Below are 22,773 nucleotides of genomic sequence, written 5' to 3'. Positions count from 1 at the left end.
ATTTTCATCCCATCTAACGAATATTTTAAAATATTTGATTTTGTACATTGTTCCCAATTTAACAAAATGCGATACAACTGTTTATTACATTAGCTCTATATATTTATTTTTTTTATTTTATTTATTTATTTAAAGGATAACCAAAAAAAGATAAAATTGTGGATAGGCCACCCTTAACTAAGAATTCCAACTGTAAATGTAACAGAAATGTCAAATAAATACATATACACAAATTCTTACTATAAATGTAACAGAAATGTCAATAAATACATACACACAAATTCTTACTATAAATGTAACAGAAATGTAAAATAAATACTTACACACAAATTCTTTCTATAAATGTAACAGAAATGTCAATAAATACATACACACAAATTCTTACTATAAATGTAACAGAAATGTAAAATAAATACATACACACAAATTCTTACTGTAAATGTAATAGAAATGTCAAATAAATACATATACACAAACACATGCTCACACGTACATCATTCTATGAATACTGTCATGTTTCATATAGTACCTAAAGGTGACAGTATAGTCACAACTGAGACTGAAAATTCGCTTACTAAGAACATCAAAATTAAATAAGTTGTAAAATAGTGTAAAACTATTTAAAATAAGTGTTTTTTTTTAACTAAAAAAGTTTTAGCTTGTTTTTAAATAAGTGTAATGAGTTGATTGTTTTAATTTCATGTGGCAATACAGTATCCCATACCCTCGGACCATTAAGTTTGATGCTTGAGTGAAAAGCTTTTAATCTCACAGTATGAGAATAGAAAAGGGAAGTGTGAATGTCATTGCTAAAAGTGAAAAAATTGGCAAAATAATTAAGCAAATATATTATAATTATATGCATTTGGTAAAATAATAATCCTTGTCTAGTTTAATTTCTAACATTATATCTATGAACAGATTTTGTCTACATTATTTTATATAAACATTTTTGTTGTCATTGTTTATGAGCGATAATATGAGTAGATCGTAAAAGTTAGAATTTTAATCATCAAAGTCAAAAGTGCCTTCTTTTCCTGGGGGATGGATGGGGATGACAGTTCGAATGAATATCTGTCAACATTCAAAAGCAATCAAGCCGCAATTAATAGAGGAGTAAATCCAAATCGGATGTACAAAAATCAGAGCAGAAACAATGAGCAGTATCAACAACATCATCAGCTACATCACTGGTCATCTTCAATTAAGGAAGTGTCCGTGGCGTTTGGGTCCAACAAATTGTTGAACGTCATTTTTCTTGGTGGCAGTTGTGACGCCAGCTTCATTTATGTTGCATCCATCGATCACAAGAACGTCAAGTAATTTAATTAAATTTATTTAATTTTTTTATTACATTACTTTACTTTTTATTTTTACTATTATTTATAAATTAAAATAACAGATAATTTTTATAACAGTACTTGCATTACTTACTCTCTCTTAGTCTTACATCTTTCTATTGATTACCATTACTTTGTTAACTGAAATGTTTTATTTATTATTTATTATTAATTAATTAATTTAATTAATTAAAATAACTTATAATCGCCATTAAAATTAAAATAGCTGATGAGTTGCATTTGATTTTTAATTCATCATTGCTTTCAATCATTTTATCATAATTTGAAGATTAATTTAATTTTTAATCATGTTTTGTGATGGGTCCTGAAACTTTCAATGTTAGTCGTTAGTGTTGTGAGTTAATGATAAAAGATGGAATTTTAGAAAGTCAATTTCAATGTAAATAGATGTTCACTATGGCATTGTTACAAGAAGTATTAGACATGAGATGTCATATTTCAAAATGTAAATAAAATCAAATCAAAAATAATATTGTTCAAATTAATTAAAAGAACCAATAAAAGTTTATAAATTTTTTCATAATGTGACTGTCAAAACCATTTTTTTCAAATTTATATAAGCATCTTTTATATGTTGCTAACGTATTTGCATTGACTTTCATGCATGTATTTTATTTAAAATATTTCTAAAGAACAGATACATTCCATGGCAGATTGTATTAAAAAAATATGAATTAATAAACTTGTTTCTTACGATTTAAATAAAATCTTGTAAGTTATAATTAGCATATTTCTATTTTGAACAAAAAATAATTATCAATAAACATGTAAAATGTTTTTTCACCTAAGAAATTTTGAAAATGAGACAGTGTTGTGACATCCTTATTACATATTTTATTTACTCTTAATTATCTTAATGATTATTGACCTACATGTATATCAGTTAAATCTGTTTTATTTAAACATTAAAATTTGTTTGATATAATCTAATATAAAAATTATAAAGTTACAAAAGTGGATACTTGGAAGAAGGAGACATCATCCTCGAAGTTGAAGGTGAAAAAGTCTCGGGCTACATCCTGAAATCTTTCCTTGACAAGTTGGCAGACTTAGCCAAGGATAACAAGCCAATTATTTTCAAAGCTGTCAAAAAAGGTATAACTTTTTTGTCATTTTGTCATGTTGAACTGTTTTTTTTTACTCGTATTTGTTTTTCAGTTCCATCTATATTCATGAAACACTTTTCAAACATCATTTCAAATTCGTCAAAAATTTTATATTGACAGGATTTCAGCCTGCATTTAATTGAATAATGTTATAAGATTAAAATGGCAAATAAATTAACAACATTAATTAATTTCATTGGTACCTATAAGGGTCGGTGACATGTTACATAGGGCAAAATTATTAAAGTGTCCATGTAGTTTAATAACTCAAAATAATTTTATTTTTTATCAAATTTATTGTTGTTTTAAATATAATACAAAGTATAAAACTTTTGCTACTTTTTCACTTTCTTTATTATTATTGTGTGGATCTATTTTACATTCAAGTTTAAGAACTTGGTTTTTTTTCGCTACATAACTTTGTTAGCTATGAATGTAGTTTTATATATACGTTAGTTCTAAATTGTAAGGATGTATTTCAATTTTTCTCTACTGAATCAGGTGCCTTACAGCTTAGCCTTTCAGAATATTTAAATAAAAGATTTGCAAAAGATTCAGTGGACCATCAACATCAGCAAATTATTCGGAGGAATATTTACAAAACGTCTCTGCCATGTTAGTTCTTGCTTGTCATTCATTTTGTAATTATTATTTTTATTTAGTTTATCCACATAAAAATTGAATAAAATTATCAGAATAGAGATATTAAAATGTTTTCTTTTATTCAATATGCCATAAAACTTTTTATGTGATTTTCGCTTTTAGATGTTTTTTCTTTCTATTTTTTGATTGTTAAGTTTTTATCTCTATAAAACATAGGGAGACATTATGTGTATGCTCTGTTCTGCAGTGCTACAGAGAACTTATCATGTTTCTATGTGATTTTGTTTTTGTATTTTAGAAAAGCAGGGATATTACACATTAAAGCATTTGTTGTTTTTAAAATTCTGCTCCAAAAATAATGCAAACATTTTAGAAAGACAATAAAAATTCTTAAAATTTTGAAAAATAAAAAACACAAAAAGAGTCTTAAGAATGCTTTTTAAATTTTCTTATGTCTGGGTATTGTTATGTTTTATGAGGAGCTTAATAAAGTTATTCTTTGCAGAGTTTGTTTGTTCCAATCTATTTTCGCATTCCTGATGAAGACGCTTGTTTTAAAACTTACATATTTAATGCAGGAAAGAATAAGAACTGAAACATTGTGAGATTTTTTTTTATGTTAGAAGTTTTGAAGTACTTTGTTGAAGTGGCTTACTATTTTTAATGTTAAAAAAACTTTTGTTTTTTTGCAAAAATTTAAATATTTTTTTGAGATGTACACTGTCTGACTTGATATTTTCATTTATTGCTTTATTTACAGTTTCAAATTCTCATGGAAATTTTATTAATCCCATGCCTTTTGCTAATTCTCAAACAAACGTTCATTATAATTTTTATTTGTTTAAAACATATGAAACTAATGTGTGCGGAAGAGTAGAAAAATTGTTTGAATTCATTTTTTTTTCACTCATTCAACCAGCACCTGCATCTAACAAGTAAATTATTAATTAGGCATTTTGTTCATTTCATTATGTGTAGAGCATGACATGGCAGTCATTTTTAATTCCTACATTTTTCATATTCTTTGGTTAAAAATTGTTGAATTTATCATAGTCATTATCATATTATCATCATATTATCATCGTCAACACCATCATTATCATCAATATACTCGCCATAGTAAAGTAATTTTTTTATTTGATGTTGGTCACCTTTTCTTACAATTAACGAAAAAGTTTCTGCTACATGATCCTTCATTGGATAATTAGCCAATTGCCTCTCTAGTCTTATCTCATGCGCACCAACCACGGCAGCCAAAAGTGCACATCAAAGGTATCTGCACTTTCATGACAATCTTCAATGACATCGGTCAAGAATATTCTTCATTTTTAATGAGTTGGTTTTTTTTCTTCAACTCAATTTTCTTTTAAAAATGTGAAGCCTGTCATGACTTGATTGAAAAATTTTATGAAAACACTTTCAGTAGTTATTAAAAACTTTTACAATATTTTTTCAGTTACTTTTTTTTTGTTGTTTTATAATTCAGAGTTTTTTTTGTTTTCGCAAATAAGAACAACAGTTTAAGTTGTGAATATGATTGCATCTCAGTTTGTTGCTTCATTTGGTGGGGTGGACAAATGAATGAAGATTTTGTGTGAAATGCATTTCTACTAAGTTTGGTATCTCTAATAACGGTGCATGATGGCAGAATTCTCACCAGGTTTCCAGGAGATAGATCAAAACGGAGAGGAACTTCATTACAGTAGTGCAAAGACTGTCTAACTCTCCAGCTGGGATGCATTTGTGTAATTGATGAACATTCAATAAATGACTTTTATCTTGATGACGGTGATGATTATGATGATGATGACGCCGACGATGATGACATTGGTGATGATGATTATTATGTGGTATGATTTTTGCAGCCCTTAAGATGTTGAATAATATTTATAACAGATGTTGTTGCTGTAGATATCAATATTGAAAACAAAACTTTGACTAATTATTTTGACCAAGGTGAGTTTTTAACAACATGAAAGTTCACTTTTGTTAGGAGGTTACTTCATTTTCAAGAAAAAAGAGCATTCAATTAGCTTCATAAATATTTGCACTTTTCATTAAATTTTCACCAGACGCTAACTTTATTATTAATCCATTATTTTGTTTTTGAATTGTTGAAAAATTCAGGGTATTAGCTAAAAAATATTCCTATCAATATTAAATGGATAGCTGATATTTTCTCAATTTATTTCTGATTCATTGCAGCAATCTCCAGAGCACTGGTATTGCAACGATTTTTTTTCTGCACTTGCAACATCTTTTTTTTCTTAGGTAAATCATGCCTGTGTGAGAGTTTATGAGCTTTTTAGGCTATAACTACCTTCAGAAAAATGTCCTTTGATTTTGTTTTTGCCTGGTTGAAAAACTGTCATAGCATAAACTAATTTCCATATGTCAATATTTTTGGTTGATGAATAATGAATTATATGGCAAATATTAACAAGTAATAATTACATTGATGTATTTTAACTTAATATTTTATTAAATCATAAAAGCTGCAATAGTCAGGATAGAATTAGAGTTGTTGAGTTGTGGCACTGAGTTATTATTTGATTAAGACTGTGGTTCCTAAATCCTTGTTGTTGTAGTTTTTGTTATCGTTATTGTTGTTGTTGTTATTTTTTATATTATTGTCGTTGTTATAATTTTTCCTGGAAAATGTTTCAATGGTTTGTTTTTCTCTAATTCATTCCTAGAATCCCTACCTATGCTTGCTTCAGCAAACAACCCTCCCATTTGCGAAAATTAATTATCCTCTCATTATTTCTGCATTAAACAATTTTAACATTCATTCATTCATCTACATACCTTTATAAATTTATAGATTGGATACATATATATATATATATATATATATATATAAAAATATATATATATATATATATATATATATATATATATATATTTACACATTTGAAAATCATGAATTCATGTTCTGTCTGTGTGTTGTTATAAGTTTATGTTATGTTCTTAGGAATGAAATCTCAAAATAAAATGTCATTTTGTGTGTTCTTATGCACGTGAGCATGTGCAATCGCGATATTTCGTCTCTATTGAGATATTATTTATAATTTTTTCATTAAATGTTCATAATTTGAAAGTCATCCACGTTCTATGTGTTGGTGCAAGTTGATAAATGGGTGGATGGATAGATGGTGGGAGGAGAACTTTTAAAAGAAAAACCATGCAAACCTCATTTTCAATATGGTAATGTGTTTTATTCCCGTTGGATGAACACAAAATTTTTAAACAAAGCTATCTTTCTAACGTCTTCTTTTTTAATATTTTTGTGTTTTTACGTTTTTGTCGTTTTTGAAAAGGCAGATGTGAATCATAGTTGTAGATCAGAATGGATACATTTCAAGTTGGCCAAGCATAATATACAACCTTATCATTTATCCATTTTTTTACTTCTCACATGGCTCCTGTTAAATGAACTATTTGGCAAATTATGCAGATTTACTTAATGAGCATGTATATTTCTTTTGTGTAGCCGGACATTCTTAGGCTGCCACCAGTTGCACTCCCGTGTTTTTAACTAAGGAGCATTGTAATACTGAGTTACAACCTTGAGCCATTTCTTTCTAGTTAGTTTATAGTGATGTATTGCAATGACTCCTGACTAGCACTTTGCAGAAATTTCTGTTTTCATTAGCACTATAAAAATGTCAATCAATCTTTGTTTAGCGTCCAGAGACCCAGTTCCCCTGAGGTAGGACGTTACCATATACATTATAGCATTATATTACCTTAGCATCATTAGCACTATAAAAATGTCTTTAACTATAATAGTGATACACTGTGAGAAGTTCTCTACAGGGCAAATTCGTCACACCATCCTTCTCAAATCTCGTGAACTTTTTTGTCAGTTGATTGCTTGACACCCATACTAGACTAGACAAATTCATTTATTCATTTCGAAAAAAATTGTCTCTGAAATATGTATGTTGGGTGCATACCTGTTTTTTATCTTTTATATTTTTAAATCGTATTGTTAAAAACTCCAGTCCAATAACTTAAAAATTTTATTTTTCATTGCTGAACTATTACAATGCTGGAAGAATCCATGTTAAAATGGAATGCAGGCAAACTGACTGTTTAAGGGTTAGTCAGATTTATGGCATCAACAATGACTGCGGAGTAGTCATTGTTGTTTTTTGTTATTGCTGTTGCTTTTGCTGCTAGCTAACCAGTGGTAGTGTTTTGTTTATCGCGCAGCACACATTCACGCACGCATATATATGTATATATAATTATAAATATATAAATCGATATATATTTGATAATTTAACTATATTATTTATCTATATGTTTTATAGCGCCAATTATTTAAAAAAATCTCATTGCATGTATGCACGCACCCATTTCATGTATATATATATGATTTATCTATGCATATATATATATATATATATATATATATATATAATTAGAAAATTTTATATATTGCCTGTTGAAACGTTCTCACAGGCGCTCTCACGTTTTTGATGATTTTATATACGATATCCCCTCGATTTGAGAAGCTCAACTACTACATTCGCCGTAAAACACTTGGTCATATTGCCGATCTGAAAAATTCTTTTTTGGTCTAATATCTTACTTGAATCGCCTTTAGGTTTGGTTTTGATAGTGAATACTACCTATATTTGGTTCACAATCAAACATTTATGGCAAAAGTTCGTGGAGCACTAAATTCACTGCCATTTTCAAGTATATATATATATGTATTGCATTTATATATATAATGTTAATAGATTTAGATAAATACGTCCAAAGTAGATAGGCCTGATGTATAGTCTTTTATACCTACATTGGTATGTTGTACGTACATTTGCATGCATGCTTTGAGACTTCATGGAAATATAAACCAACTGCAGGTGCATGCTGGAGTGTGTTTGCATTGCATATATTTTCCATCAAATTTTTTATACTTCATTTCAAACAATTAGTCATTTTTATGTATTTAATTTTCTATTAATACACTCTCCTATATTGCTATTTAAGTGATGATAATAATTATTAATTATGGTCTGTTTTGATCGATGCTGTTGTTGTGTGTGTTCTCCTTCAGTTATAGGGGTTACTGTTGTTGTTCACCTGTTTATTTAATGCTTAACTGATGCGTGTACAATAAAGAATAAATATAACAAACAAACAAGTAAACAAACAAACAAAGAATCGACAATGAGGCACGTTTATATGCTCATCAGAGAGAGATATAAGCAAAAAGGTTATTATAATTGTTTTTTTGTTTTTCAAACTATTGCTTATTTATAATTTATTAATTTATTAACTACTTCAGTTTCATCAAACAAATTCAAACTTTGCTGTTTGATGATTTGTGAGCGTAAATATGTTACATAAACATTTGTTATCATGTCTGTGTAAAGTAGGTAAGTTATTTTTCTTTATTACGAATTTGACCTTTTTTCGATGTTGTTTTCTGTGAGAATTATTTATATGGCAAAATTTTACACGAAAACAGCATTAATGCACGACCAATGTTTTTTTTTTCTGGAATAATTTTAGAAATTATATTGGAAATTTTTATAATGTAGCCAGCTTGTTGACAATTTAAGCTCCTACGCGTTTAATTAATGTTTTTTTTTATTTGTTGTGAAATTCTCTGAGTGGCGTTCTCAACTGTTTTGTTTTGTTCTCAAATGTGTGAAAGTGCGAGTGAGACTTTTAAATTTTTTAGCAGTTTCGCACAACTAAAAAGCTATTGCGAAAATGTGGAAGATTGCTTTTGTGTTTTTTATAAGTATCTTTTTTAATTAGTGGCAATTTGTGATTTTAATTTTATATTTTTTTAAAATTTTCATTCATATAAATAAAAATTATTAAGCATCCGAATTTATGCATCTGTCGCAAGCTATTTAAATCTTTAAATGCTGAAATGTTCAACATTGAAAGTACTTGCCATTAAACTTAGTTTATCTAAATGTTCATTGATAGCAGTAAGTGACAAGTTTTTCCTGGTCATAATTAGAATTTGTTTCTTCAAATTTCGGTTTTCTCTTTTAAAAGTTGATAGATGTTGGCATAATTTTATTGAAACTTATTTTTAGCATACTTCCTAACTTGTTTTTACCTGTTATTACTGTTGGTTGTTTGGTATTGTTGTTGTTGTTAGTTAGTTGGTTAGTTGCTAGTGTAAACAAATGCACTTGTTTTGTCTTGACATGTCTAACAATTTCTGTTCTCAACTCGGTAAATTTTTAAAAAATAATTTGTTTTTTTGTTATTTTTTTCTAATATACTTTGAGTGTTTTTCAGCTGAAACAGTAGCATGGAAGTCGCTATGAAGTTCTCCAGATGATCTTTAGACTTGTAGAAACACAACTCACACTCTTTTTTGCAAAATTTTCAAGTTGTTGTATTTTGTGTGATGTTGATTTGATGAAATTAAATTGTTGCTCTTCAAAGAGATTATATTTCTACATGAGTGCACGATGTTTTGATCAAAAAGCTTGCCAGTGCACTTGTTATTTCTGAACTTGATTGTTTTTAATTAGTTTTTTGATTGCATGTGCCATTTTCAGAATCAACTTGCCCGCTTCTTTTTATATTTCATTTGAATGTAAAAAGTAAATGAATGAGGTGCTTTTATTAAAATATATGTTGAAATTTTTTAGTAACTTATCAATATAGAGTCATTATTTGCTTTCTTTTAAAAGTTGTCCAATGTCATCATTATAGTAGCTTCAAAAACTTTTATAAATTATCAACTTGATTAGCTTTTTTATTTTTAAGATCATTTTACAGATCTTGCTATTTTTTATTTAATTTTATTCATTGACCTTAGGAAGTTTCTTCTATATTTTCACATCGTAATAATAATTAAAAACCTAGGACTTGCATTTAAAACGTTGTTCACCAACATTGGTTAGCAATTGAAATTTCAGCATGTATTAACGTTGGTTAGCAAATGAAATATTATGCAACAATTATATGAATTCTCCAAAGTGTATAAAAAACGTGTCAGATAATGGTTAAGGTTCTCTACTTGAGTGTCTTTTTTATCTGAACGATGAAATATTTATGTTTAAAATGCCAGTTCCAGTAAAAATTGCATACTTGCATATAGAAGGAGAGTTAATCAAGCCATGACATGCTGCATGAGCATAATAGATCTGCTCAAGTGCTGATAAAAATATCAATTATTTATTTTAATTATTTAGTGATTAACAAACTTATTGCGTATAATGCTTTATAATTTGGGACGTTTAAATTTTCATTACTTCATGTGCTGTATGTATACTTAATATTATTAATGTTTCACTTAGTTATAAATTATTTTTTTCGATTTATTTGAGAATTATAAAGTTAAATGGTTTCGCATAGTATTGCTTCTGCAAGAAGAATTAAAAGTAGAAAATGAATAACTCTCGCTTTTGAGTTTGCTTGTCTGTACATCATGATCGCCATGCACTTGTGTCTGCATCACACTATGTACTGTACGAGTTATGTACACACACACACACACACACACACACACACGCACACACACACACTCGCACAGATATTCCTGTAAGGTGTGAAGTGTGCAAACATTAATACTGTGCATCTTCATGCAAACAATTTCTTATGCATGGATACTTCTTGATATGAGTTTATTTTTTACAAAATTGTTTTTCTTTATCAAAAAACCACTGTGCAATGTTGTTTTCTGTTTTATTTATGACGCAACAATTTTATTCTTATCTGAATCTCATAGTTTGATGTATTGCTTCATGACACAGATTGTCACTTAACTGATTTAGACTGCTTTAATTTTGAAAATTGTGTTATTTATGGTTGTTTTTAGCCTGTAAATTGTTGATTATTTCTATTTTTATTGCTATAAATATAATGAGGTTATCGTTATAAATTTTATTTTTTTTTTGTAGACGGTCTTAATGTTTTTATCAATATCCTATCACTTCATTATCACTTCATCATCTTTATTAGTCAAACTATATTATCATTATTTCAAATTGTGTTTTCCTCTATAACATTTTTTAATCATTAACATTTATTATTATCATTATTGTTATTGACGATATATTCAAGTAATGATATTTTCAGCAACGTCATCTTATTAGCATCATTATAACATCATCGTCAATCTCACATCATTAATATCAATTGTGACGTCATCATCTACATTGACGTCATCATCCACATTGATGTCACCACCAACAGACACAACACGCCCACCTAGAGATGATGAAGTGGATGGAGTGGATTACAAGTTTCTAACTGTGGATGAGTTTCTGGAACTGGAGAGATCCGGAAAGCTTCTGGAGAGGGGATTGTATGAAGGTGAGTGATTGCTTCGAGATGACAGATAATGGATGAATGTGGTAAAAAATTATTTCATTTGATTGGACTGATTGAAAAATCTCAGAATTACTTTGTTTCTACTGCTGATGTTATTTATTGTTATTATTTGGTTTTTCATTGTTGCTTTTGTTATTATTATTATTATTATTATTATAGATGTTGTTCAAAAAATACAGTGGTGAATATATGGTGGTGAAATTTGGGTGTTGAGAAGAGAGGAAGAAAGTGTACTGCAGAGGGCTGAAAGAGCTATGGTGAGGATGATGTGTGGGTTTGGAGAAGTAGTACAGAGCTGATGTCGATGATGGGACTGAATGAGGACATTGTGACATTGATAAGGAGATCGAGATTGCGGTGGTATGGACATGTGTTGAGAAGGAATGAAAGGGTCGGGATTAGGCGAGCGTTTTGAGTTCGAGGTTGAAGGAGTGATAGGAAGGGGTCGTCCGCGATTGGGATGGAGAGAGCAGGTGGAGAAGGACAGAGTGAAAGCGGGGTTGCGTGATACCGAGGCGAGTGACAGATGTGAATGGCGTCGAGGGGTATTTCGGATTCATCATAAGTAGCCAAACGGCAACCCCCGATCTCGGGGAAAATGTCGTCTAAATGTGTGTTGTTGTTTGTTGTTATGTTGTTCCAAAAATACCTTTTTACGCCAATAATGAAATTTTTAAAAGCTCTATAAAAGAGGTGTCGTGTAGAGATTGTAGTTATTTTCATTTTAATGTGTCGTTAGGCTCATGTATTTTTGCAGGCTCCATGTTCATATTTTTTAAAGAAAATTTTTCGTAAATATTAAATTTAAATCCTACTACCAGTGAAGTTGAATGATGAGTGTGCATTTGTATTAAACTTATCAACTGATAATCATTTATAATGATTTTAAATTATTATTGTGAAGAACTTGAATATAAAATGATTTGTTGCTGGTGGTCTATGGAATTACACTAAAGAAAATGTATTAAGCCAAAAAAATTATGTCTTTAGAATTGCATACACATTGTAAGATATCCATGACGTCATTATGACCATGATGACGATGACAACGATGATGATGATGCTGGTGTAATGACGACGATGATGATGGTGATGAGACCTCTATGATGGATGTGGGGAAAGATATTAAATTGATGAGGCAATAAAGATCATTTCATGACTCTTTCATTATTAATGTTATATTTTATGTTATTGCGTTTTTGCCATTATTTCAGTTTTAATGCTGCATTTTGTTGATTTGCTGTAAACACTGACGCGAAATATTTTTATTTGCTACTTCTAATGAAATTTTGCAAAAATGTGTAATTTATATCATTATAAAATGATTGCGTAGTGACGGATTATTTGCGATGGATGTAGTATCAACGATAGTAGCTAAATATACTATTCACGTATCATGATAGCAACTGAAGTAATCAGAATTGTAGTAGCACTTTACATTGGGAGGAGAGGAACCAGCTCAAAAGACAGCAATCTTAAATATGGGAGATTTTTAATTAACAGAATCAAATAAGAGCTGGGACCCACAGCCAGCCAGCCAGCACATCATCATCATCAGTTCTTTAAATCATTTATTCATCCTTCTCTGCTTTCTGCTATCTTTTGTATTGCCTCATGCTGATGATGAGGATGATGGCGTTCCTGATGGAGAGGATGTGCTGTTGCTGCTACTGCTTATGACGATGATATTAAAATGGAAATCCTACTGATGATTTTTGTTCGTGTCTTTTTGTGAAATAGTACAAAATCTGTTTATTCTCTGGTAAATTTGTCCCATTTCATTTTCTATAAGGGCTACATACACATTAAGGTGTACCTGCTTATGCTTCATCAACTCTTGAAGCCTATATTACAATATATTTTAATAATTCTCAATATTTTAATAATATAATTACTGTTTTAGGTAGATTGCGTTTGAAACTGATCATTGCGCTATTATTTTCCGTTCAGCAACAGTAGAAGGCAGGCTACTGACTCACTACTTGAACCAATTCCTCCGTATGATAGCAATGAAAATGATAATCATTGTTGACGGTGATATTGAGAAGAAGGATGACAATGACTATGCTGGTGTTATGACAAGTAGTAGCAGCACTCTCATATTAATATCAAGGTTGTGGCTGGATGACAGTTTTCTTAATAACAGATCTGTGAGAGGGAATGAATGCCTGTCAGTCAGTTAGAATGTGGCCGGTCCAACATGGCAGGCAGACAGGCTCTAATTATATTATTATTATTATTGTTGTTGTTTGTTTGTTTGTTGTTTGTTTGTTGTGATGCTTTGTCTCTTTTTATGGGCCATAACATATTGACGGGTGTAATAGTGTTGAGATGGTGATGATTTAATGGTATAAATTATGGTTGTGATGACGATTATGACGATGATGATTGTGGTGATAATTTGATAATGATGGTGATGATGATTACTTACGTAATTATCATTTCTGGAAGACCGTGGTGATGTAGATAGAGAGGAAGATGCTAATACAGATGAGATGATGGTGATGATGATTTTGTTGATGGTGATTTAGTTTGATTATGATTAACACTATTATATTGAGTACAATGATGATAGATTTGGAAAATAAATAAAGCTGATGTCGATGATGAGAATGCTGATGATGATGAGGAGGAGAGAGAAGAGGAAGTCGGTTGTTGAATCCAATAAGGAGTAAGATGATTTTTTTGCATGATGATTGGCCTTGTTATGTTCTTTCTTGGTCGGGGGTGAAACTTATGTTTCGTGATCTCATTTACGATGATGATGGTGATGTTAATGTGATGATCATGCCGTTATATTGATGATGATGCATGCAACAATGATGATGACAACAGAGATAGTATTGGTGAGGAAGATTAACACTATTGTAGTGAGTACAATGATGATAAGGATGACGATGATGACAACGACGATGTTGATGATTGCGTTTCAAAGATGGTCATGGGTGGGATGATGATGATGATGAGGATGATTAAGAAGAGGAGAATGATAATGATGGTTTGTAATAGTAATGCGGTAAAGCATAATGATGATGGTAATAATGTAATGAGTTAATATTGTAATAATAATAATAATAATTATTATATAACGTAATAATAATTATCATTATTTTTTTCATGCTGATAACAATTAAGACACGTTTTAATTGAATTAAGTGATTTGCCAAATTTGATTTTTTTTCTGTCGTACCAGGTGTTTCAGTCCACAGTTAATACTGTTAGGATGATGCCTGTGGGTTATTTTATGGTACCATTAGTCTGGCAATGGATGGGAATAATCTTTTTTTGATGGTTATCCATCGTTGTTTTATTTTAATAGTGTTGCTTGTATCCTATATATTTTTTGTTATGACTATAATAATTTTAATAATATAATAATAATAATATTATTATTATATAATAATATTAATATTATTTTTATTATTATTTCTTATTGTTAAAATTCTTTGATAATAACAATGATGGTTATAAAAGATAAGTGATTAGTTTCTATAACTGCTTTGTTAGCAGCCTTATGATGATGAAAGTGGTTGGTCATGATGATGAAAACGATGATGAGGGTAATGATGATGTTAGCGATGGTGATTATAAGGATGAAAATGGTGATGATAATGACTCATGGTAATGATGATTGGGATGATGTCGACGAAGACGACGACGATGACGTTGCTAGTAGGATGAGATGAACATAACAATGATCTAACATATGACCTAAGGACATATGTACTACTGTTTCTTGCGTAATTGTCCTTATTGTCCTTACTTCTTTCTTTTTTTATTTTTTCAGTCATTTATTCCTGACGATGATGACGACGACGCCGATGATGAAGACGATATTAGAGATGAGAATGAGTATGATGTTTGGCAAGTGGTGGTAATAAAAGTTAATGTGGTTAATTTGGTTAAGATAATCAAGGATTTAATAATATTGACTCACTACATGCTCTGATAAAAATATTAGGAATTAATTTATTATCCAATTTGGTATTTGAATAGTTACGCATTGAGTTATTGTGTAACGAGTTGAGTGGAAGAATGAATGAATGAATGAATGAATGAATGAATGAATGAATGAATGAATGAATGAAAATAAATGAATGAAAATGAATGAATGAATGTAAGAATGTTTATAACGTCAGCAGAATGATCTGCGGTCATCCATTATATGCTGTTTTTACAGCTTAACGCATGGAATAAAATGAATAAGTACAACTTTATTGGCGTTTAGTCTGGGCCTGCCTGCCTCTTTCTTGCTCCCATCATCCATTTCGGTACATCCCTTTTGTTATGTTCTTTTACTTTTTTACATTTTTTCTATATCTAGGTCTTCATTTTTCAGTAACTATAATGATAACAAATGAGATCTAACGAAATTTATGGAATGATATTCCGACAGAACATTAATCTGAATGATGAGAAAGTAGATTATGTATGTACATTATCACAGATTGTAGGCGCATTTTTCACGCAAGGGTTGACCTGTTTGTTTTACGCATCGTGCTTTTGAGCATTTCCGTTCTCATATTAGTTGAATTTATGGTTGCCTGTTCCTGTTCATTCATAACATTATTTTATTACTCTTTCATTACATTTTAATGTTTATTTCATTTTATAATTCATATAAACGAAACCATAATACAACATCTGCTGCCGACAATATACGCACACCAACTGCAGAATCTTATGAGAAAGCTAAAGTTATCGCTACTATGGTTCGGCAGGTTTTAGATTTGTGAGTTGAGTTGAGTGCAGATAGAGATTTTCATAGCAAACTGGGGTATCTATAACTTAACACAACACCACTTTTTTTTCAATTCAGCAGTGTATCATGCTTACAACAAACCTCACACAAACAATTGGGGCTGCTTTTGGTTTTGTTTTTTATCTTAGGCAGTTTCGTTTTTGTTTTTTCACTTTCTCGTAAATGGGAATTATCAATTTTTGCTGTTCTGCTATAGAAAGTCATTGATTCACAAAAAATACAAAAATGCATCGAAATGAAATTTCGAAACGTTTAAATATTTTTAAACTACGAAATAATTTAAAACATGCAGTTGGATGGAGTTGATAAATTGCATGGCCTTAAGCATAAATTTTATTAGTTGTTAATGATGGAACCAATAATGCGGAGTGATAGTAACTGATAGGACGATGATGATTATGATGGTGGTGGTGATGATAAGGTGATGATTGCAATAATAAGATGATGGTTACAGTTGTTATAATAAGGATGATGACGTCATGATGATGACGTGCTTATTAACCTGATTAAGGATGATAACAACAATGAAAGCAGTTGTCATGGCTAGAATTGCACAGGTGGTTAGGACAAGTGATGTGAGATAATGTTTTGTTTTTAATAATAATAATATTATTGTTGTTTCAATGAAAAATAGCCTTAGTTATATTCATTGCCTGCGGGAGGGAACCGGTGTTATCATTTGCAATGACTGAAAAACTTTGATTGTCACAATTTCATAATAATTTTTAATTATTTCTCTTGTTATTTTTATCTTTTTTATTGTATTTTGCAACTTTCTTTCATTATCGTTATTATTATTATTAAATTCATTATTATTCTTACGCTGTTATAATTTAATTACTATTGGTGGAATATCTACCCATTCATCATTTTCAAAACCACATGGGAGGTAATGATGAGATAGCATGTGGCTGGGTTGCTCTGGCTGACTGGTGGTGTTGGTCCAGCTGTGGTCTTGCGTGGTTTCCAGTGGCTGTGTGTGGCCTGTTGTGGTTACATGTTGTTGTTGTTGTGATGTTTTGGTTGCCTCTGCCTGCCAGACGGAATCTTTCATTATTACTTTGTAGTTATTGTAAGTGGGATGATAAATTGAACAAAAACTTTCATGCACAAGATATCATTTTTTTTCTATTGCATATTTATTCCTACACATACAATACTATTTTGTTTTGTGTTGTTTTGCTTCTTTTTTTTCTTTTGTAATTGCTACTACGAAACGTGCAGATGTTCTGTCTGGTTCTTTAAATGCAATGATGGATGGATTTTGAGGCACCATACTAAACACTTTAAACATTTCTAACAATCGGTCTTTGTTAAAATGACGCCTTGCCTGCTTTGCCTGTTCACCGTGTTTCGACAGCGACATGCACTTTTCTATTCAAGTCCAAAACTTTTTGCCAGTACACTCTTATTTTTGTTTGTACCATAAAAATAGTACCATCGTCATCATTTGTACCATTATACCGGTATGAACTAGTAACTTCATCATCGTCACCATCGTCGATCGGCTCATGGTTGATGTGAATTATATCCTCAACCTGTATGCTCATCATCGGCTCGTTTTAACCAATTATCCTAATGGGGCGTCCTTAGGAAGATTAGGTTGATGAAGTATATAAACAAGGTTCATCCTGCTATTGATCAGTTGATGCTTCGTGTGCTCCACTCAACATTAGCTACATACGGTGTCGTATGTGGTTACTAAATGTTACGGTGTTCTATGGTAGAATCAAACTGCACTCATGGAATACGATCTAATCGGTCACTAGAAAATTAAGTTCGTTTAGCGAGTTGATAACTTTTAACATTTGAAAGTTGCCTGTTTGAACTATTTCTACGTTTATTCTTATTGTTATTTATAAAGATCTGTAACCCACCATCATCTGTTGCATGTTATGCTTAAAAACGTCATCAATGCTTATTTACATGGATTTTGTTTACTCTTCCTTGTAATAAATTCAATGTATGTTGTATTTAATTCTTTTGTACTGGTTGTTTGCTATGTAGGATTTCATAATTTCACAAGTATTCTTATGCGCTCATCTTTCCATTGATTACACATATCTAAAAGATGAACGTGATTTACGCGAACATAGAATCCAAAAGATAATTTGATATAAATTTGGCCATTTTTCTACTGGCGCGGTCACATTGGCAATGTTGAGCATTTAGACTTTAATTATGATGTGTTCGAGTGGCAATGATGGTGAGGACGACAATAAGCTGGATGTTGATGCTACAATCAATCATCACTGGTCATACTGCCTTTAAATTGCATCATACTTGAATAAAAGTTGGCATAATTTTTATTATCAGCATTATTACTATTAATACCATTATTTTTGCCATCGTTATTACTATTATTACGGTTATCATCAGATTATAGAGCTACAAATAGCGTCGCCTGCCGTGCCGAGTTATTTACAGAGTCAATATTTACATTTAATAACAGGACCTCCGGGAGCAATATATTGATGATGTCACCGTACTTGTGCTTTGCATGAGTTGAGTGCTTACAATCATATTTATATCATTCATCTACATTATACGCCTCGTCAGTGTTTCTATTGATTAACTTGCATTGCAAGTATTTGCCTGTTTCCTCACTTTTCATGTTGCTGGCTTAATAGACTAATTTGTGCGCGCGTGTTTGTGTAGGAGTGTTTCCGTGTACTTGCTTGAGTGTGTGTTTCTATAAGTGTGATATGTAGGTAACTATTTTGAAGTGAAGATAATTATTTTCATTCATGTAGCTAACTAATATAATTGCTTTTACTACTTTCATGCTGTAACTACAAATGTATATACGTCTATTCTTAAATGACAATGTTTCATTATTTAGTTAGCCTTGTCATTACTCGTTATATCTGTTCACTTTGTTGGCAGGTATCTTTATAGTTAGTTAGCTGGCTAATATTGCATCGGATGGCTAAGTCGGATGAAAAATATCCCACTCCGGACCCTCAAAAAAAATTCAAGTCCAAAAAAATCCGATTCCGGTCGCTTATAAAATTCCAACTCTGACAAAAATCCTGCTTTTCACAGAAATACAGAAACACGCTGTGTTGATGTATGCCTAGTTTTTCATTGCTTCTTTGAAAGCATTGTTCTTAGTTTTCTTGGTGCTTATGCGAACAGTACGGTGTAGATAGGCAATAATAACTGGTATCCATTGTGATCAATCAATTTGTTTGCATTACCATGGAGCAGCGTTCACTAACGTGTTACTAATCTGCAATGTTTGGGGAGAATTAATAATCTTGCGAAATTTTTTTTCATTCATTTGCGAAATTTTGTTATTTCCGTGTACAAGTTTTGTTTATGGCGTCACAAAACATCGATCGCCATCATTGTCAATATTTTTTCCTCATTTTTCTTCCCACCTTCTTTTAATTTGTAATGGTTTCCATTAAATTAATACAGGCACTCTTCTACATTTGATCTACACGCAACTCGGAGCTCATTGTCTGATTATTCCCGTTACGTGCCATTCTTTACTAATGGGAACATCATCTTCATCTAGCTCATCTTTCCGCTTCCATTGTGCCTCTATCATTGTACATATTATTATGCTTATCATCATCATCATTGCTTTACTCATTGTGGTTATTGTAATCATCAAAATAATCATTATTAAACTTTGCCTATTAACATCACCATCGAACTTATTGTATTCGTGGTCATTATACCCGAGATCATCATCATCATCATCGTTACTGTTATACTCATTGATATCCGCACGTAGTAATGGTGATCACGTGATGACAACATGGGGCGAGCTCTGGCCACTTTTGCAGTTCGCTTGCCGGCTATCTCCATCAATTAAAATCAATTAGAGAGCTGTCAGCATCACAATTGCTGTCTATTTAGATTCTCAACATGCATTCATCCGTTGAATGATGGATGCATACATGGATGCATAATAGATGGATGGGCGAAATGGATGAGTAAATGATTGATTGATCAAGTGAATCTATGTGGTGCAGCATGCATGGGTAACACAGCAAATGGCAATAATAGTAAATGAGCAGTGTTGGAGATGTGCTATAAACTGATCAGGACTAAGAGGGGATGACTTTTCAGTTGAAATGTAATTAAATTACTTTTCCTCTTTTTGTTTCTTTTGTCGATAGTTTATGTATATAACGAATTCTCTATGCATATTTTTTACTGTTAGAATTTCATTACAAGTAGTATCGTTGAACATGCAAGAAAAATTTAATTTAGCTATAAATTACTGATGCTTTGAAAAAATCGCCCTAGAGATTTAAATGGGAGTTGTTAGGGAAGATGGATGTTTGGTAAGGAGAATGATGAAGGCTGGACCGGGAATGTTGAGGAGGTTATCATAGCTACTGCCTAAAAATAAACAACTTCCATTCATCTTAATCAACTTCAGTGATTCATTATCACATAGTGAAAATCTCTTTTCTTTATTGTTTTCACTCAGGCAATTTTTATGGCACGCCCAAACCCGAGTCAACAGCATCGCCGTCGACCTCAACAATATCAGCCAACTATGTAATTCCGTGGGCCGGCCTGCCCGAGCAGTTGTATTCATTTGTCAACAAAACCAATGCTTCTTCAACTTCGACTTCAACGACGGCAACAGTTTCAACAGCAACAACAACGTCGTCGTCGTCATCAGCATCGAGTACTAACGTGAGCATCAACATTAAGCATCCATCATTCCCAATCAACACTTCTACCACTTCCAAACTCTTCTCATCCGCAAACAGCAACAACAACAATTTCAAAACGTGCATCAAAAATAACATCAACAACAATAACAACAAAACAAGTGTTAAAAACGACAGCGTCAACAACAGCAACGCCATTAAAAGTGTTGAATCGAGAAATTTCAAAGTTGATGTAAGCAGAGGATCGTCAGTTGCACAGGCATCCAACAGTTCAACACCGTCATCTACCACGTCCTCCTCTCCCTACTCATCCACATCTCTCAACACTGTCATACACTATGACAACTACAGGTTTTTCTCGTTACATTGAAATTTTTTAATATATATTTTTTTTATTCATCACATTTTCTAGCAATGCTCTCAAAATTATGCTTTAGTTGTTTATTTACCTTTCAAAAAATCCATTCTAATTTTTGTTTTATTTTTAAATATAGAATATATAAGCTTTTTTAATTAACAGAATGTTGGCTCATCTATTTGTTATTCAATTATATCCATTCGGGCAACTAATTTAGTCAACTTCAATTCAATGTTAATATTTCAGTTACTCATTTACTACACACCTGCAACGAATTCTTTCTTCGTAGCATAGAATAAAAGATGAATGCGTTTTTACTTCCGTTATTTCTATTAATCCTTCATTCTGTGAACAGTTTAATTATTTTTTATTCATTTAATTTTTTATCTGTTCATAAAAGTTTATGAAATAATGATGAAACGAAAAATTCCATTGCACGGGTTCCCTTAGATTGCAATGAAGCCAGTTACAAAATAAAATCTACATTAAAAATTTAACAAGAATAATTTTACCAAGGAAATAAAATTCTACTCGAATACGTTGTAAACTAATGGAAAATATATTTTATTTATTTAATTCTAAACGGCTGTATAAATATTGTAGTTCCTAACAAACGTACAGTATTATATTATATTATATTATATTCGTTTTAAAAAATATTGATATTATCATCTTCATCATCAGTTTGGCTTATGTCAGTTTTAATCATTACTTATTTCATCGTATATTTTTTTCATCACATCATAATCACCTCTACCATCATTTATATCATCACCTGCATGGTTGTAAAGTTGTTTTTATTCTTGTTTGATTCATTAATTTCTAAAGAGATAGTGAATTTATCAAGATGTTAATGGCAGGTTACTTACCTTGTTTAACTCTAATTACCTTCTTTCTTCTATCTGACTGATAACATGACCATCTAGTGAGTGAGTAATGCTGCCTATTTGTTTGTTTTTCCTCTGTTTAAATACTATAATTTAAATAGTGGACCGTTGTTGCAACTTTGATCTGGCTTCTTGTTTCATGCTTATTTACAATACGGGCTTATTATTCTCTTATGTCCTTTGAGTTTTTGTATTCTGGTACTGTTAAATGGCTTTCCACCTTATGTGATGTGATTTGACGTGATCTTTAATGTATTGTAATGTGATATAATTTGTGATGTGGTGACATATGAAATTGTAATATAGGTAGAGTAGAATGTGATATGATTCCACAAATGATTTCTTGTTTGACATAATTTTCGATTGAGCATTACAGTTCAGGCATTACACGTCACATCATTCTGATCCCCTTCAACTAATCATCTTGTCGTTGCATGCAACACAGCAGCAGGTATCCTCGACATGCATATTTCCCATTTATGGCGTGGTTTATGACAAGAGTGTCGTCGTTTTATCATTTACTTGCCATACAAGTTACAACATTGGCTTGATGCAAATTTCATTTGTCACGTGTTAAACTGAAGAATACTACAACGTAATTAAAGTTTATTAATATAAACGTTCTTTATGTTGGTTTGAATTTTTATTTTTTTTTTTTTTTTTTGTTACTTAAAAGCAGGGAAGGCTGTGGTTTAGAGATTGACGGCTGAATTATTTGGCTTTTATTTGCG

General features: G+C 31.0%; 3 protein-coding genes across 3 annotated transcripts; all 3 read left to right on the top strand.

Annotated features, from left to right (window-relative positions):
• Window positions 1-1,044: 1,044 nt before the first annotated feature.
• HELRODRAFT_160640 (hypothetical protein) lies at window positions 1,045-2,610 on the top strand (the record flags this gene model as incomplete). The annotated part of the gene is made up of 3 exons (XM_009017589.1): window positions 1,045-1,319; window positions 2,308-2,456; window positions 2,588-2,610. 3 exons carry the CDS (start codon window positions 1,045-1,047, stop codon window positions 2,608-2,610), a joined length of 447 nt encoding a protein of 148 aa, XP_009015837.1.
• A 7,880-nt stretch (window positions 2,611-10,490) lies between these two features.
• On the top strand, window positions 10,491-15,344 carry HELRODRAFT_160639 (hypothetical protein; the record flags this gene model as incomplete). Its single annotated transcript, XM_009017588.1, has 5 exons — window positions 10,491-10,530; window positions 10,596-10,608; window positions 11,277-11,377; window positions 13,346-13,569; window positions 15,183-15,344. 5 exons carry the CDS (start codon window positions 10,491-10,493, stop codon window positions 15,342-15,344), a joined length of 540 nt encoding a protein of 179 aa, XP_009015836.1.
• A 5,084-nt stretch (window positions 15,345-20,428) lies between these two features.
• HELRODRAFT_160638 (hypothetical protein) lies at window positions 20,429-22,752 on the top strand (the record flags this gene model as incomplete). The annotated part of the gene is made up of 3 exons (XM_009017587.1): window positions 20,429-20,453; window positions 20,608-21,148; window positions 22,722-22,752. 3 exons carry the CDS (start codon window positions 20,429-20,431, stop codon window positions 22,750-22,752), a joined length of 597 nt encoding a protein of 198 aa, XP_009015835.1.
• Between the last annotated feature and the right edge of the window lie 21 nt (window positions 22,753-22,773).

This window comes from Helobdella robusta (assembly GCF_000326865.2).
Source record: "Helobdella robusta unplaced genomic scaffold HELROscaffold_2, whole genome shotgun sequence".
Taxonomy (NCBI): Eukaryota; Metazoa; Annelida; class Clitellata; order Rhynchobdellida; family Glossiphoniidae; genus Helobdella; species Helobdella robusta.
This window is presented reverse-complemented; position numbering and strand designations above follow the sequence as displayed.